Source organism: Babesia microti, chromosome IV (genome assembly GCF_000691945.2).
Source record: "Babesia microti strain RI chromosome IV, complete genome".
In the NCBI taxonomy this organism is placed as follows: domain Eukaryota; phylum Apicomplexa; class Aconoidasida; order Piroplasmida; family Babesiidae; genus Babesia; species Babesia microti.
Genome location: NC_034969.1, coordinates 1307722 through 1325685, shown reverse-complemented (window position 1 = coordinate 1325685; position 17964 = coordinate 1307722). Strand labels below are relative to the sequence as shown.

General features: G+C 36.2%; 7 protein-coding genes across 7 annotated transcripts; 4 read left to right on the top strand and 3 right to left on the bottom strand.

The window, feature by feature from the left end:
- On the bottom strand, window positions 69-1417 carry BmR1_04g08475 (PfCRT orthologue, Chloroquine resistant transport gene; the record flags this gene model as incomplete). The annotated part of the gene is made up of 6 exons (XM_021482694.1): window positions 69-121; window positions 143-395; window positions 416-606; window positions 628-703; window positions 746-1126; window positions 1151-1417. The coding sequence occupies 6 exons, from the start codon at window positions 1415-1417 to the stop codon at window positions 69-71; spliced, it is 1221 nt and encodes a 406-aa protein (XP_021337873.1).
- On the top strand, window positions 1894-3066 carry BmR1_04g08470 (conserved Plasmodium protein, unknown function; the record flags this gene model as incomplete). Its single annotated transcript, XM_021482692.1, has 5 exons — window positions 1894-2175; window positions 2197-2385; window positions 2408-2489; window positions 2511-2695; window positions 2716-3066. The coding sequence occupies 5 exons, from the start codon at window positions 1894-1896 to the stop codon at window positions 3064-3066; spliced, it is 1089 nt and encodes a 362-aa protein (XP_021337872.1).
- BmR1_04g08465 (hypothetical protein) lies at window positions 3458-4096 on the top strand (the record flags this gene model as incomplete). The annotated part of the gene is made up of 1 exon (XM_012794825.1): window positions 3458-4096. One exon carries the CDS (start codon window positions 3458-3460, stop codon window positions 4094-4096), a length of 639 nt encoding a protein of 212 aa, XP_012650279.1.
- Window positions 4565-5527, bottom strand: BmR1_04g08460 (p21-activated protein kinase-interacting protein 1-like; the record flags this gene model as incomplete). Its single annotated transcript, XM_012794824.1, is given in 3 exon segments — window positions 4565-4915; window positions 4939-5382; window positions 5402-5527. The coding sequence occupies 3 exon segments, from the start codon at window positions 5525-5527 to the stop codon at window positions 4565-4567; spliced, it is 921 nt and encodes a 306-aa protein (XP_012650278.1).
- Window positions 5819-6769, top strand: BmR1_04g08455 (syntaxin 1B/2/3; the record flags this gene model as incomplete). The annotated part of the gene is made up of 1 exon (XM_012794823.1): window positions 5819-6769. The coding sequence occupies one exon, from the start codon at window positions 5819-5821 to the stop codon at window positions 6767-6769; it is 951 nt and encodes a 316-aa protein (XP_012650277.1).
- Window positions 7370-11652, top strand: BmR1_04g08427 (Importin-7; the record flags this gene model as incomplete). Its single annotated transcript, XM_021482691.1, has 8 exons — window positions 7370-7427; window positions 7448-7512; window positions 7533-7589; window positions 7610-8215; window positions 8619-10172; window positions 10883-11160; window positions 11182-11605; window positions 11626-11652. 8 exons carry the CDS (start codon window positions 7370-7372, stop codon window positions 11650-11652), a joined length of 3069 nt encoding a protein of 1022 aa, XP_021337871.1.
- On the bottom strand, window positions 11734-17519 carry BmR1_04g08426 (hypothetical protein; the record flags this gene model as incomplete). Its single annotated transcript, XM_021482690.1, has 4 exons — window positions 11734-11835; window positions 11856-12219; window positions 12373-13294; window positions 13520-17519. 4 exons carry the CDS (start codon window positions 17517-17519, stop codon window positions 11734-11736), a joined length of 5388 nt encoding a protein of 1795 aa, XP_021337870.1.
- Between the last annotated feature and the right edge of the window lie 445 nt (window positions 17520-17964).

Here is a 17964-nt window from a genome sequence, read left to right as displayed (position 1 = left end):
CTAAACTAAATACTTAAATTGTAAAATCTGACATATGCAAATTAATGCAATACAAAAATCAATTGCGGCTAGTTTTCTAGCAATACGTAAGTATTTCCTTTCACTTCCACATCAGAAGATGCTAAATCAACGGATCGCTTACCTATAGTATAACTAGAGGAATTATCTGATTCATCCATCTTTTCACGAATCAAATCCTCTTCATCTTGCCTTTTTGTTCCTATACTGTATATGATCATGCCCAATAATATAGATATAATTGTTAAAATATCCTTAACTTGTAACGAAGATTTGCTGTTTCCAGCAATAAAATCAACAGAAAACGCAATTGAAACTATTGGAGTCTTTATGATACTGATCAGAATCATCACCAAAGCTGATCCGTTTCTCATTAACTAGATAACTTGTTTCATACCACAATAAAAACTAATCGAATAAAAATCGCCAAAATGAAGTAAATTGATATAACCTTGGAAGCCCCCGCGCAATCATCGCATTTTGGCTGGTTTAACTGACCGCAATTTTCGATAATGGTATTTTTCCCCCTAAAAATGCAATTAAATGCCGCCACTAAAGATGTGAAATATTTGGACAAATCCATGTGAGCTAGATAAAATATTGTGAAACCTGGTCCCCAAAATTTGAATGAATAAATTATTAGCGTGAAGAAGTTTAGACAGAATAATAATAAAGTACACCAGAACTATATTATGCAATTTACAATTTAACCAATTATTTGCTAGACAGTACTTACTTGGTAACCAACTATATTCATATTCAACCCTGAATATTGCTCCTCCCTATAGCACATGGATATTGAATCTATCATGCAACTTGACACTAAGACAATGTTGAAAAATATCTTATTTCCATAATTATTATTTGAAAATAGAAATTGCGTAAGGATTACAGATAATGTAATTATCGATGTGCCGATATAATGAAACTTGTGGTACTTCTTTTTACGAATAATTTTGGAAGATATAATTGTCATCGGAACAGAAATTTGGGATAAAATGACGATAGTTGGCCCAGTTGTATATGCTGCGCCTATGTTGTATAAAACTCCCGAAATCGAGTCAAATGAACATATTCTTAAAAGTTTGTAAAAACAAAGATTCGTTTCCTAAATTAATATATGGGTGCTTACCACATATTTTGGGAGGAAAAAAATGCAAAATATATATATAAAGAAAAATAATGTGAGAAAAACTAGCGTAATGAATTGGTTGAGGAAAAATGTATAGTTCGATGCATAATCAATAAGACGCTTCGAACATATGGTAATTAAAACATCCAATGATATGTAAAATAAACTGCCAATTATGAAGTAGTGTCTATAAATAAATGATTTTATTCTATTAAAATAACCATCGGATGGACTAGATGCTAGCAGAGCACTAGATTCCATAATCATGTAAATGGGGATAGCTCATAATATTACATTACGTTTATTACATGGGTCATCTAGGTAATAATCGTAGATATTTATCATGATCATTCTACACGTACTACATATGTTGAACTGTATAGTATTACTAGTGGATAGATCATATAAGTTGAACCATTATGTGTTACTATGTGTGATTAAATTAGTTATACATTTTAATCATACTTTTGAAGAGATATTAAAATATTCAATCAAATAATTGAGTTTTCGCTCAATAGTTACTATTTTATTGCATATTTGCGTATTAACGTCATATTGGCATTATTGGTGTAATTTATTTTTTTATAGTTAAAAAATGAAAAATATGAATGAACATGTAGCTACCATGATTTATTCCTAAATGAATAAAATCGACCACAAGAAATGATATTAGACCGTGCCTCATAGTGCCAGTAGTCCTAATAAGTATATTGTCACAATAAGAACCAGTATTCGCGAGGCCCATGGATACATTATCACTGGGAATTATTGGATGTTTAGGAATTGGATTTGGTAGATATGCGTTCAAAAATTATCGATTTCCACACATTTCAGAGTGTGGTTGCATTGGGAAGTGTTACAGAATGTTCGGGATACACGATCATGAGTGTTTTGACATCACGGTTGAGGTAATTGAGGTGTCCCAAGTGAGGTGTAAAAAGAAATACATCGTGGAAATTGAATCTGGTCGCTTTCACTATAAAACATCGCATAACCAAGAAGCTGATGGTAAAGTGGGCTTCTATGTAAGTGCTAATGTAATTTAGGAAAAGATAAACATACACATCAGGCAGTGTGACACCCATATCACACTAAAATTGTATTCAAAGGAGTTACTAAAGGATACACTAGTTGGGTCACTTGTGATTGGAGTAGATGAGTTAATGCGTGATCAACTACCGAGGAGACGAATGTATACAATGGAAATAAATGATAGTTCAACTTCTAAGATAATGGTAAACCAAACTGCTTATATAGCTAAGTTTCTATAAAGTGGGAGATGTTCCAGATAACATAAGCCCCCTTATGATGCAGGCGTTGCTCGAATGTCCGAATATGGGTAAGGAAATATTGATTTTAGATCCCAGGGACGTAGAATATATGAGTACCATTGATCAATTGAGATTCTTTGCCAAAGTGATAACTGGGCCGCTGAAGAGGATGAATTTATTCGGACCTACATGGACCGAATACTATTTCGTTCCGATTGAATTGTCGCAAACTAAATGGGAATGGAGGTATTGGGAAACAAGAAGTAATTATCTGGTAAGATTGTTGTGAATTAGGCTAAAAAGAAGCATATTGGAGCATATTCATTTTTAGGTGTGAGTACGATTGTGCCGGATGATTCAAATAAATCGCATTTTTACGTGAAATACCACGATAAATCGGGTGTATATGATTTGGTATTTAAGAGGGTAGATAGAAATAGGGATATATGGACCCAAGGCCTAATTGAGTTTATCACGAGACAAAGAGAGTTGATTTCTAAGGAATCCCTTAATGCAATTAGTGACATTGGTCTTAACAACGAGTTTATCAAAAATTCGATTAAAATTGGACGTTCCAATGGCAACGATAACCAAGTATTAGGGGATATTATCGCAGATATGAGTAAAGAAATGATTATCTCTTGAAAATGCCGTTTCAAATTTTTTTAACAGTTTTTAGAACAAAAATTAGTGTAAGAAATGATTATGTATATATAAATTGATATAAATAGATTAGGGTTACTGATTAAGGGGTTAGGTAAGAGTGAATAGTTGATAAATTATAAAAAAATTTTCAATTAAAATTCAATACAATTAAATAATAATGAATATACGTAAATGTATTGGAAAATGTATATATAACATTCGAGTAATATAGCAAAGATGAGTGAGTACAGATCTAATAATTACTATAATACAAAGAATTGTTAGATCAAAAATAAGTATTAATTGTTATGAGTGGCATGTTAAATAATCGTAATTGTGATAAAGCGGGCCAACCAATGTTTCGATGTGAAAATATATTTTCTAGATAAATATGTGCGGTAGTCCGTGCAAGCGTATGAAGAGGAGAGTTCCAAATGATGCAAAAATAGTCCCTTACATACCCAAAAGTGACTACTTCAGCAATGTAACCGGAGTATACTATCACTTTGGCAAGATGGAATGGAGGAGCATTTGTCACGACCCCATCAACCACTCCAAGCGTTGGCAAAAAACCTTCAGCATAAGGAAATATGGATTTTACTCAGCAAAAAAGTTAGCCGAGGTAACTTCTCTGAAAAACTTGAAAGAATCCAATCGTATGCCTAAGAGCCTTCTACTTGAGAAATTTAGAACTGAATATAAAGATGACATAGTTCTGGGATCCACGAGTTATTTTATGCATCGAACAATGTTACCACAAGAATGTGTACGCATGGATGTAGACTGTCTTAATAATTTCCCTAAAATTCCCTACTTGGATGTCATAACGCAATACGCTATTGAAGATCCACTCAACACAGATTACAATCCAGGCTACAAGTCACTAGGCACATATAAGTATTCTCCTGTTGCGGGAGATAATTACACAAAACATAGTGATAAGTGCATACAAAACGACAATGGAACCCACAATTTTTACGGAAATTTGCCCAAATCTTGGAACATAACCAATTTCATACACAATGTATAAAATAGTCGGCTATCAGTGGTCTGATAGTCATCACATGAAACAATATTTAACTAGTTAATTATCAGTGGTCTGATAATTTTATTAAAAGTACGACATAATGAAGTAAATCAGTGATACAATTTACACAATATTTTACAGTAAGATTCATCAGTTGACTGAGGATCTCTAATTAATTCTTACAACCAAAATATTTGCTAGTTAATAGTTCAAGAGTAATTTGTGATTAAATATAATAATAGATGGATAGGGATACATCAGATTACTATAGATTTTATTGGCAACATTAGCTCTGATACTGTTGGGTTTTTGATTGCTTTGCGAGAGTTTTACGGTGTGACACGGCTCGTGTGAAACGCTAAAAATTACTCTCAACCCCTCCAGCCGTGCTTTCGCCTCACGTTTTCAGGTTCAGTAACAATATCATCATTTGCATCCCGCAATATACAATAAATATCCAATATTTAAGTATCACTTCATGTGTGAAACCTGCATAGTAATAAGTCTGGTTTCAGTCTTAAAATAACCGATTTGAATTAGTTCTAAGTTGATGTATTTCCAACAATAAATATCTCCTTTAGAGTTAGCTGCAAGTACGATTGTGTTATTATTCATATTGAAGACCTTTAGAGATTTAAGACGACATTCTTGTTTAATCAGATTGCGCGGCGTGCTACTTTGTAAAAACAGACAGGCCAAAATACTACCATTGTTAGTACCCAATAGTACTGTATCATCTTCAATAAAAGTAATGCAAGTTAGTACGTCGGTGGTAGTTATTCCTATTGGCTTAAATTGGTCAGTCACACTTGATATTGTGCACTAAATGAAGGCACTTCTCTTACGTTACGATCAGATATGAATGCATAGTTATTACCACTACCTGAGAATGTTATTGAAGAGGCATAATTGCTAAGGGTTGTGTTATAAACACATAGATTAGTTGTCAAATCCCATAACTTAAGTTTTGAATCTTTACCCAGTGAAATAAATACTTTTCCCTTTGGATGAATTGCCATATCTAGAATTTGCTCATCATGTGCGTTTAACTCGCAAATTTCTTCCAAATCATGTGCTCTAAACAGATATATTTTGCCAGTATTTGTAGCTACTAGCAATTTTTTTACCTTAGATAATTCATGTTGCCATGCTAGTGCTGTGATTGTACCCCTACATATCTGAAGGGAGCCATATGTCACACGCTTGTTAATATCATACAAACAAACAGTCTCATCAGTCCCGCCCGTAGCTAGAATTCCGTTTCCAATCGAAATGGCCTTGACAGAACCCTAAATTAAGTTCTATTACTTGATGTGCAAGGAATTTGAATAAAGGGTTGAATTGAACTGATTGCGATTGATTATCAGCTGTACATTCAAGGCCTACGAGGCCTCCATCGTAACATCCACTCACTAATAACAATCTTTTTGACATTTCGTGACAACTTCATTGCATTCTGTTACAATTTATTATGAGTAATTGGTTTTTGGAGCATTGTTTGTATAATGATTTTTGGGTTGAAAATTGTCATAGGTAATATACAATATGTATATCTAGGGTAAAACTATTATACTATAGATTAGGATTGAGTTATAGCTGTTCTATGAGGTAGGTTAGATCTTGTGACTCATACCACAACATGAACACCTGTTATGTGTAAACTAATGTATGGAGTTTCGACCGATTTAACGCGGTTAAATTGATTAAATACAGTGTATTGCTACAATGTATGATCGTTTTTCGGAACTAAAGTCCATTGCCGCGGGCAGTAAGACGCAAAGACCCGTCGACTGTGTAATCATTAACATCGACGATTTTGGGCCAAATGACACTACCAAAAATGAATACATAGATAATAACTCTAAGGCAGATACTAATTTTGTTACAGAAAATCGTGACCTGAATTCATACATGGCGCATATAGAAGTTGTGAGAGCGTATATAAACAAAATACATGCATCAAGTAATGCAATAAGGTCTTTAATGACACGAATCGTCAGTTCATCTACAATACAACAAGAGGAAGAGTTAAGTAATAAATTGAATGCCATAGTCACACAGACTAATGAAGAATGTGCCAATTGTAAAAATGCAATTATGGAATTGAAGGAGAAAAGGAATCGGGGTAATTCGACTGAAGCACAAATTAGGGAAAATGCATACAATGTATCACTTAAACAATTCCAATCTGCCCTAAAGGAATATCGCGATGCACAAACGCAGTTTCGAAAGACTAGTAAGGCTAAAACAGCACGGCAATTACAAATTGCATACCCAGAGATGAACAATGAAGATTTGAAGAAAGTTGAGAATGGGTCTTACAAAGCAATTGAATCAATTTTACAATCTAAAATAATCGGCAATCATACTCTAAAGGATGCGATTGTAGATATTCAAGAAAAGTACAAAGACGTAATATCACTAGAAAAATCAGTGGAAGAATTACACCAAATGATAATAGACCTAGCTGGTCTAGTATCATACCAAGGCGAATTAATATACCAAATTGAGCACAATGCTTTAAAGGCGGTGGAGTATACAGATAAGGCGAATGATGAATTGAAGAAAGCGGAGGATTACAAGCGGAGTGGATCCAAAATTATGATCTGGATTGCTTTCGGAATCACTATTGCATCAGTATTCGTCATAGTTCCAGTGGTATTTAAGTCCTTTTAGCTCTATTTTTTGTTCAACTTTTTGTATATTATTACTCTAATTGTTAGTACTGCATTCATAGGTCTAGTCATTATGGGCAAATAAACGCCATGTTTGTTTCAGTGATTGGTTATTACCAATAATTACTATTGTATAATAAAGATGTGTTAAATATTTAATTATAAGTAATGTTTACTATAAACAGTTGTCAAGAATTAACTAATAACCATTATATAATAATTAATGTTAGTAAATAAACAGTCAAATGGATAATGTGTTATATAATCATGTATTTTTTATAAATAATAAATTGAAATGAATATTCTACTACAACCTATAAATAATTATCTAATAAATTAAAACAAAAATCGTGAATGATTAATTATTGGTAAATAAGTAATAATCAAGCAATTCGGGTTTAAAATATAGGGTGTGTGATAGGATTGAAAAAATGAATTTTATCAATTTACTATTATATAATATAGATAGTTGAACGTATAAAAATGATAAATGGTTATATATCATCAAATGGGGTCATAGATAAGTAGTATATTTTATAATGGATGAGACTTGTATATTCGTAAGTTGATTAAAATACATTTTTATCAACTTAAGAAATATATGGTACGGTCAGTGTGGGGGTCCATGGCTACGTTCACCCTTGAACACATAGTAAATGGTAAATAACATATTATTTAGCATTAAACGGCACAGTTTCTGAAGATTCAAATACAAGAAAACAATGCGAACAGGCCCTAGCACAAGTAATTCCGCTTTTATCCAGATTTGTGCATCTCCAGGTGCCTGCAGTTCACTACTCAGTGCTTGTACTAATAACCAAGTATTTAAGCAATTAATTAGATTCAAATTATAGTTAGGTTAGGAGCAGCTATTAGATTGAAGAATGAAGTTAATCTTAAGTGGAGTGGCAATGACGAACTTGCAGAGTTTGATAAGGATCAGGTTAGGAACAATTTGTATGAGTCAATCAAAGCTTGTGTTGGTGAAGAATGCGCAAATATTCGTGCAGTTTTACTCGAATGCTTTAGAGTGATTACTTGTTGTGATTTTCCAGAAAAAATGGGTAACCTTATAAATGTAATTGTCTCAGACATATGCCAAAGGGAGGACTCTGTGAGGGTGATCGTAGCCCTAACAGCACTAAGACAGGCTTTGAGCAGCTACGAATACAGTCCGAATGATTCTCCAGCAATTGCACAAAGTATCAATTCCATTGTGGATATGATCTCCCATCCGCTGATATCAGTGGCCTCTGAGGCAGCAAATTCTGGAATAAGCAATTCCACAGCCGCAACAGTTATACATTATGTAGTGAAAATATATTGGTCTTTTGCTCTACTTTCAAATGCTACTTGTGACAAACTGGCCAAGTTGGCTCCCAGTTGGAATCAATTGTTATTATTTGTGTTGGCTTCAGATTATTCTCAAGCAACCGCCCATGGGAATGTAAGTAACAAATCGATTGATTATGTTGAGATTTTACATTTTATGTATGAAATTGAATTTTTTACTGTCTTTATCTCGCCTTTGGATACCATGCTTTCTATAATTTGCGTGAAAATACTTGAATTGGGGAGTTATGTATCACCAATATTCTATGTTATAATCACTGGATGATAAGGAATGAATATTAATTGAGTATTTTTGCTTAAGATAAATATGTAAATTACATCAGAATAGATGAAAAGGATGGTTATTTAATCAATTTTAGTTGGATATTAAAATTTTTCTGTTGATATCATTGATTGATTTTATTATATAATTTTAAAATAATGTTCGATGTGATTTTTTATAAAGGTTTTAATTTATAAATGCAATTTTAAAGTTATTTGGTATGTTATTAACTTAGGGTGTTGATGAACGTGAGTGGGATACAATGGGTTCTAATATTGAGGGGATTAAGTGTCTAAAGTGGACGTTACGGGTCACTAACCGTTTTGTGACCAGATACACCTCAAAAACACATGTTGATTCATCAAATCCAGTGAAATGCAATTTGTATAACATTTTTATTACTGGCGGAGCTGTATCAAACGCATGTCAATCGGTGATATCGTTAATCAAGCAGCACTACAGCTCTAAGATATTCCTCCCCTCTTCAATTTTGTACAGTGCTATTACATTTCTAAAGCGCTGTCTTCAGATGGGAATGGTGTATAAGAATGTTATAAAACCTCATAATGAAGAATTAGCTCTGATAATGTACAATACACTTAAATTGAATGCAGCGGATGAGCAAATGTTGGAGGATGATAGACGAGAGTTTATAGAGTGTCAAATGAACGAATGCTATAACTACTTAACTCCTAGACAAGCAGTTTCAGAATTTATTACCTACTCAACCAAATACCGTGGTTCGGATTTCATGTCCATATATATAATGTTGTTAGGCAGGTATTTACCCAGTAAAGATGTGGCGGAAAAGTTTGGCTCAATGTCATTACTTGGATTATTATCCGACCGTTTAACATCTAAAAAGAGAATGAATGACTTCAATCTATTCAATACGTTGTCAACTCATGTAATGCCGGAATTCGGTTCTGATTCTATGTGGTTGCAAATTAAGGCGTGTTGGGTATACTCTATATATGTAACAGTGGCTGACAAGTGGGCTGTAAATCGTGATCAGCACTTGACACAAGTTTATAAGTTTATCTTTGAAAAGTGCATGGATTCAAATTTTGTAATCAAGGCTATTGCCGTAGGTTGTGTTAAAGAGTTTTTTAATGTCAACTCGGAACATTTGCAATCGGTAATTACTGCTACAGTGGCCCAACTTGTTCCCATAATATTTGAGATAATGGCTGAATTGGAGATAGAAACTGTGGCCAGCACCTTGAATGACATGATTGACAAGTATAAGGATCATGTTACTCCTCATTCTGCGGAGATAGCAGCCCATTTAGTTAGTACTTTGAAGGTCTTATTGCTGGAGAAGGATGACGAAACTGGCGATTTTTCACTAACAGCATTGACACTGTTACAGACCCTTACTACACTATGTGATTCGCTTGTTGACAGAAAAGAGACACTAGATGACACAAAATGCGATATAGAGGGGATGATTATGAATCACATAGTACCCCTTATCTCCTACATCTTCGACAAAAAATGCGTCGATTACTATGATGAGAATATAGTGTTATTGTCGCTAATAATCAAGCTTACCAGACAACCTGGGATATTTTACAGCTACATGGACAAGATACTGCAAGCAGTGTCTAGTCAGAATGATGCTGATGATGCATCTGATATGGGGTTTTTGTATGTAGAGCAAATGATCCAAAGCAGTTTAATGGCAATTAAACTTTTATTTCAAAGGGATCCTCAAACATTTTGTAACAATATACACTACCAGCAAAGTTTGATGGCGATTGTTGATCGCGCCACAATTGATCAGGATGTAAGTCAAGAATATGTGATAACATTAATTATTTCAATGAAAAATTAAATGAATACTGTCCATAATCATGCATATCATATATTTATGTGGTGTTATATAAATAATGATCACCTAAATCTCAAATGACGATCTTCCTAAACGATGATAAGCATATATTAAATGGATATATTCGGAATATGCAATATTTTAAATTGGTACTTTCTGCAACACTCCAATGCATCAGATAATATTAATTGGGTATAATATAAAAAAATCCAGAAGATAACGCAAAGGCCTCAATAATTGATCAGACCATAGATGAATCCACAGTTTATAAAATGTGTATGGAATTCTCTTCTATGACACTTTTATGTCATAATTAATAAAATTTCACATTAAGAAATTATTGGTATGATAATCAGTTCTAATCAATCTTGCAATATTATAAACAATTTCGTTGGAGCTGTTTTATACTTATCCGATGATAGCTTAGATACGAGTGTGATACTATGCGTAAACGCTGTCATTAAATTGGGATTAATCGAATAAGTGCATTGATCGACAGTAAAGATGTATTATTTGGCGTCGGTGTTGTTTTTTTTAATTATCATAAATTCTAACCTTTATGATTTACTTTTTTAAAACTATGGAATTGGGGTTATTATGTGTATAGACTTCCATGAATATATATATGTGTGTGTTTTATGTTTTAAATATAAATACTCACACAGATCCCATCTGCATGCATTCTCCTAGGCCTAGCACTTTTTGCCACTGCCAACAGTCAGACTGGGGATGCGTTTTTAACGCAATCAATAGACTTGTTTAACAAGGCTAAGATCCAGCAGCCACAAGACTGGGATGATACTGATAATAGGAGGGTTTGTAAGCTCGTCCTTTCGTCACTCTACTACTCCACCGTTAAATATTGTGCGCTCATAGATCGCTGTGAAATGGGAGCTAATAAACTTAAAAGCCTCATAGACTATATAGCAAATACTACATATAGGTATCGTCTTGACTCATTCAGCGTTTCAGAGAGGAAATTGATGATACTTTCGCTTATCAGAATTTTTATGTCGTTAGAAAACGCACAAACCACTGGCAGCCTATCTGTGTTGAGTTCTTCACTGGCACCGCTATCCCATACACTAGCAAATGTTACCCTGGTTAATGCGGAGGTGAAGAAGAGTCTCAAGTCAGAATCTACCAGTGAATCTGACTCAGGGAGTGAACACAGCTTCCTCGATTATCAGGACACCCATGTAACAAATAATAATGGCAGTTATGACAGCGACTACGAAGATGACAGTGATTATGATAGTGAGGAAGAGAGTGAGGAATTGGCAGTGAAAGATGACGAGTACAGGATACTAGGCCAGTACATAAACTCCAGCCCCTGGGCTCAATCTCTCCTATCGCATACCCTAGGGCAATCAACATTCGCCCAGTTGGTAAACAGAATTTCACACAGGTTCAAACGATTAAGGCCAAATTATAATCATCGAGCCAATGGAAGTACTGAGGAGACATTAATTGTCATAAATTATGTTGCAAAGTTTAATCATTTTGTACATTTAAACTAACGCGCACAGTTTATTGGCACGCAACCTACAATCAACTCCTTGCACCGTGCCATATCCCTATCGTCTAGTTCGCTTTTTAGGTACTGTAAAACATCGAGCTGTGTTAATTTGAGCTTACCAAAGGTCTATGCGATGTTTCGGTCCTCAAATACTTTTGCACGTCGCGAAATTGGCTATTATTCAGTAAGGAGAGTCTTTTGAGTGTAACTGATAGCTCTTGACAAGCCTCTACAAAGTTCATTCGCCCTGCCTGCTCGATGCACTGGTGAATGTAATTGTTTGCTTCGATTGCAATTTCCAGTGCCGAATCCAAAAGGTGATCCTTGTCCATCACCAAAGTGTCTAGTGCCATGGCTATCCTCGACTCTAGCGCGTTTCCATTGTGCCAATCATATGCCCTGTCGCTAGCCAATCCCCCGTGTCCATTAAACCGGATAAAATCCGACAAACCGTATTCACCTACCGATTCGTTCAATATGTTACTGTGTAAATTATAGCAACGTAATAACATAAAGCCTCTATGACATTGACGCTATTAGTAATACAGTGTCATGTAGGATTAAATATTAGTATGTATAAGGTGCTCGCTAGACATTGCCTTGGCAATGTCTAGCGAATAATATATCAAAACGTACATAAGCCACTGTTGCGATCTGGTATTGTCCAAGCCAAAATACTCGCCAATACACCCGGGTTCGACAATCTCTTTGACCCTAACTAGGTCATCCCAGCCAGACTCTGGGCTATACTCGTCAAATACCAAGTTTGTCCTATGAATCTTAACAATGTTTTCAAGGTCGTCATGGGAGAGCTGAAACAATCTATTGTATTTTTCTAAGGGCTTTAGACAGTCCTTCTCGAGTTTAGTGCCAAAGTGGTCCTTTAGATACTTTAGGTACATCTTGGTACCGATATTTTGCAGCTGATCCACCAGGTCCTTACCAAAGTATCCCAATACATTCCCCAGCTTTTCCACATTCTCAAATTCCATGTTCAACTCAATGAGAGCTAGAATGTACGCCTGATAAAATTCAAAGTTATCTGTGCCAGATAAAGAGAATTTTGGAGATCCATCTTTTCTCAGAACCCCCAACTTCTCCATCTTAGCCAGCATGTTGTGGCATGCTTCTACCAACTTGCCCGGGTCTCCAATCAGAGCCTTAGCCTCGCAAAAATAGTTATTGTGGAAATCCTTATACTGCAGCTCCAAGTCTACAACATTCGTGACGCTTGTCGTCAACCCTAACTTTGAAGATATCTGGGATTTCATAGCGTGAGGAGCATTGAGGTAGACGCGCCAAAAGACCTTGTCGTGTATCATGCTTCTATCATGCGCAGAAACCTTTAGATATGCAGCTGCCTTGTCTAGGTGTTGCATATTGTCGGGTTCCTTAGTGGCATAATAGTGCTCCAACCTGTTGGACACCTGTGGTTTCCAAGGCTGGTAAATGCCATCGTTGCAACCCGCCGGGTTGTCCAAGTGCTCGGTCAAATTAACTCCCCCAGCCACAAGGCATGTTTCCTCGTATACCTGATTTGCCACCCAAGTTTCATACTCTAAGTCAGTTTATGATTAAAATTGTTATTTATCAATTTTATCTATGGTGATAAAATTGATAATTTATATATATAATGCATATGTAAATTATTTACACATTCAATTGATATTTAAAAGTCGTTTAAATTGAATATAAAATTGTTTTCATTGAAAAACTTGACATATTTAGTTGAAGTCATGGTGGTACATACAACATGTCACAACTGGTACGTGGAGTATCATACCGCTTATGTTAAATTTTGATAGGTCATAATCGGAAAAAGTGGCCAAGGACTTTCTCAAATAACTTTTGGCCGCCTCTATACGCACTAACTGATCAGTATTGCCGAGCATTTTTAGTACCAGTGGGAGCTTGTCCGCTTGCTGCGGATACACTAAAGTGTACGCGACGGCCAGGTAGAACTCGTCTGAAGGTGAGAGTATCGGGGACTTGTAAATTTTATCAAGTGCAGCCGCCTTTCCAAAGCCCAGTGGATAAATCTTGTCCGCAATTTCATCATTTGGAGTGGCGTTTGATTCGTCGTCGGAGTCAACGTTGTAGATGGGTTGGTCGTGTTTCTCTCGGCCAACGAAAATGTGATCAGGGTCAAATTTAAAGTTCTCATCCATCTCCTTGCCCTCCTTTAACCGTTTCAGTTGCTTCTGTTGCTCGAAGTACGGTATTTTGCTATCGTGGTGGTAGATTTTGGTTGTTAATAACTTCTTCATCTCTCGAAAGTACTTCCTGTTTGCCAGCTCCTGTAGTGTAGGCGGGGGAGGTGGATCATCCAAATCAATATCGCGCGATGCGGTGGCCATTGTGTCACTGTGAATAGAAGGAGTCAAATCTGGTGGATTGTGAGGGTGGAAATTGTCTAACAGCGCGTTCTTTATGCGATATCTCATAGGAAGATCGTAGTAGTGGCAAAGCATCTTGAGTGTCTGGCGGACATTTAGCAAGCAATTTATATGTTGCGATGATAAGTATGGATCCCTCATGTCGCGTGACGCCTTCATAGCCTTCTTCAGTACTATAACTCGGGAACGAAGTAATTGAACTAATGTGTTTACAAACATCAATCTACCAGGGTAGTGTTCTCCTAGCAAATTGTCTATCTTTGGAATTATATTGGTAAACAATTGGGTAGATAATGTGTTTGATTTACACTGTGGGTTTGATTCAAAATTTTCTTTCTCGCCCAATAATGGGTCGCTGACATTGTTAGTGTGAATGCCAATAGTTGATGAGTCTGTGACATTTTTATCTGTATTGCCCGACATATCACTAACGGTACTGTGAAATTTAATATCAGCTGGTCTGGATGAAAATTTTCTCAGTTCGCCAGTGACGCCTGATAATTCCTTTTCCGATATAAAATCATCATTTCCGACCCTATCAGTCGGAAATGACGAATAATCCTCCCTAGTCCAAACGCCAGGATCTAATAACAACCTGTAAATGTTGTCATGGCCCACAACACCCCTACTGGTACTATTACTCAGAGTGTCTAACACATCTGAATCTATTGCTGAAGGTTTGTAAGGTGTTATGGCAGCCTGGTCAAACAAATCGTCAAGGATATCCGATAGTTGGTCTCTAAACCTGGGATAGTCCAGGCACCGAGACCAGTCCAACGCATCAACCTCCCCAATGCCCATATAGGAAGCTAAGGTAAGAAGTCTTAGGTGCCTGGCAATTGGTGAAGGTAGGTCTGATGATTTAACCTTTCCATCCTTACCATACCTATCGACAACGGCCCTCATTTCATCACTGACTATGTCAGATAGGTTGTAAATTTGAAAAGTTGACCCAACGCACTCTATCTGGTACTCCTTTAACAGAGTAATTTCTCTAAATGCCCTAAGGATGTTGGAATAAACGACACGATCTCTCAGTCCATATAGAGTTGCTAATTTATCCCATTTGGCGCTAATTTGTTTCGCATCCACCAAAGGCAATTTTTTTGTCAAATCAGTAGTAATATTGTCATTTTTAGACAAAATTTTAGTGTTTTCAGAAATTGTCGAGTTGGAAGATTCAATCCTGGGCATAGGATATCTCAGATAGTTATGATGTATTCGCGTCCAATCACTGCCACACTCTAGTATAGCCGCCACTGTATCATAGATTCGTTCATTTCTGGGTAGTTTTAGTGGCCCATCAGTCCCCATCTGCTCCTCAGTTCTGTATACCCCCAGTACGTCGCTAAAGTGGGTGTGGATGACATTTTCTTTAGCTGTACGTTTGTCTACAACAGTATTACCGTCCTTGTTAGAATCTTCTTTATCTCCATTCAAAGTGTCGAACGTTGGATCTATTTGTAAATCGTTATACAGCAACTGCACAATATCATAAACATCCCTAGTAACTGCTGCAACAAATGCTGCTACCGTGGCTTTGGAAGCAAAATCAAAGATGAACCACCTGCTGGTGTCCAATCTATCCGCCAGGGCTATAAACGCCTTGTCAATTTCCAAGTTCATTTTCAGTGTCTTCCAACACTCCAAGCGTGTTTCGTTAAATCTTTTGTTAGCATAAACCTTCAAATGTTCAGCTTCCCTTGACAGGCAAGGAAAGTAAACCTCTCTAGGTAGCGGCAAAGCTCTATGATATTCATCAGTTACCGCAGGCAACTCCGTTTCTATGGGTTCGGTATCACATTCGCCCTGCAATGGTACCAGTCGTAAAAGATGTAGTAAGGTTAATAGGTAAGATCGTTCTAGCGGTTTATATAGTTTTTGTGATTCGAGCAAACGGCCACTAATAATCCCTATTTGGAGTCCCGGAAGCATCTGAAGGTAGATCATATTAAGTAGCGTATATGCGATTAAATCGTTTGAATTCAGAGATAATTTGCGCTGCAACGATGGTAATTTGTTTCTTAGTGTCAATATCGCCTGTTCCAGCTGCTCTGGCTTGCCCATATCTACACGCAGTGACTGCTCCATTAGATTCATAAGCTCGGCAAATTTTTCTTCATTGCCTCTGCCTAAATTTTCGGCATTTCCCTTTAATGATTTAATAATTGAAACAACTGGTAATGCATATGCCAATAAATCTGGGTCTAATTTGGATTTTATGATCAAGCCCACACCACTATCAGTGCCAAAGATGTTATCGGCAAAATAGTTTGCCAATTTCCTGCATATTTGTCCCGCAATGTATCCAATAGTTCCAGATATGGTGCATTTCACGAGTAAACTATCAGAATATATCTTGTTAAGGAAGTTTCTAGATTTGACCATGTCTCTACAATACGTGGTAGCCAAATCTCTTTCATCGCTAGTGCCAAGGGTAAATAGTTCATGTAAGAGAAGGTAACCAGGTATGGTAGTGGGGAAAATATCTTTTGGGTAATAACGCATAAACGCGATCAATGACTGTTTTTTGGCTAGCCAAAGTGTAGTGTAATCTTTCCATACCAATCCGTCACTATCTGCAGACCAGCCATATGCGCACGCTTTTTGCGACAGCACGTGTTGTGAGTGTAGCATGGGGTTTTTGTATATGTTGTTCATTACCAGCAAAACTTTTTCCAGGATTTCAGTGGGAAGTTCTTCTAGTTGTTTGTACATTTCTGGACCAGCATAGCCCAAAACAGCGGCGTTAGATAAAAAAATACTATCTGAAATAGCAGGATTGCAAATTTCAATTTCGGGCGCCGCATTCAAGTTATACTTTGTAGGTATTTTTACACGACCACCATGGCTAATGATTCTGTCGTGATAATGTTTGGCTATTAGTGAAAAGTCGCGTGGTTTAGCGTAAGTTTGGCCATTAAACAGCGATTTTATATACTTTAGTGCATATAGTGCGAGTTCTACTATTGTATTAGGTTCTTTTGGTCTTCTTAGATCTTCCCTAGCTCTAATTATTGCCTCTTGCAATGTTTCAACAGGCAACTTCGATATTAGACCCATGCGGCTCAAAACCTCAAGCTCGTCGTGGCAGGCCTTGCCCAGTATTTCGTACAAAAATTTATCATTCTCACATGTTTGTAATCTCTTCATTTCCGGAGTTTCCGAATCCAACGCACCCTGTAATTCCAATATATCTGGCAGCTTTGGCACGCCCGTTGTGATATCATTATTGTTTGTTTTGTCAGAGTCTGCATCATTAGAAATTTGGTTGGTTTGGTATAATCTGGTCGTGGCTAGGGGTAAATTTGTTGTGTTATTTGCGATAAAGGCATCCGCTTTAGTTGCCAACAGAACTAGGGCTGTGGCTATGGCCTTGACGAGCATACCCTATACACCCATATGGAATGTCTTCTCCACATCATATTGTATTGTGTATTGTAAATTTGCTGGGGAAATATAAATATTTTGATTTACTTCACTCATATAAATGCGGATAAATTGATGCTAAATCATCATGCAATGTAGAATTGTCGAATATTTATCTGCTTAGTAGCAATGTATGTACGAGGGTTTATGTGCGGAATCTTCAAAAAAAATGAACAAACTACTTAAATATCCTGCAATATATAAATATATATGGATATGATGATCACTTTAAGCTAATCTAAATGCCATTGAATGACGCATTGTGTAGTCTATACATTTGCACAAGTCGTTGTATTTTCGCACAGAATTGTACATTATATGTTAATTAGCTATTCAATTTAACCTTTAGGAAATACTGAACTAATATATACGATGATTACCTGTGGTATTTTTCATTATCTTA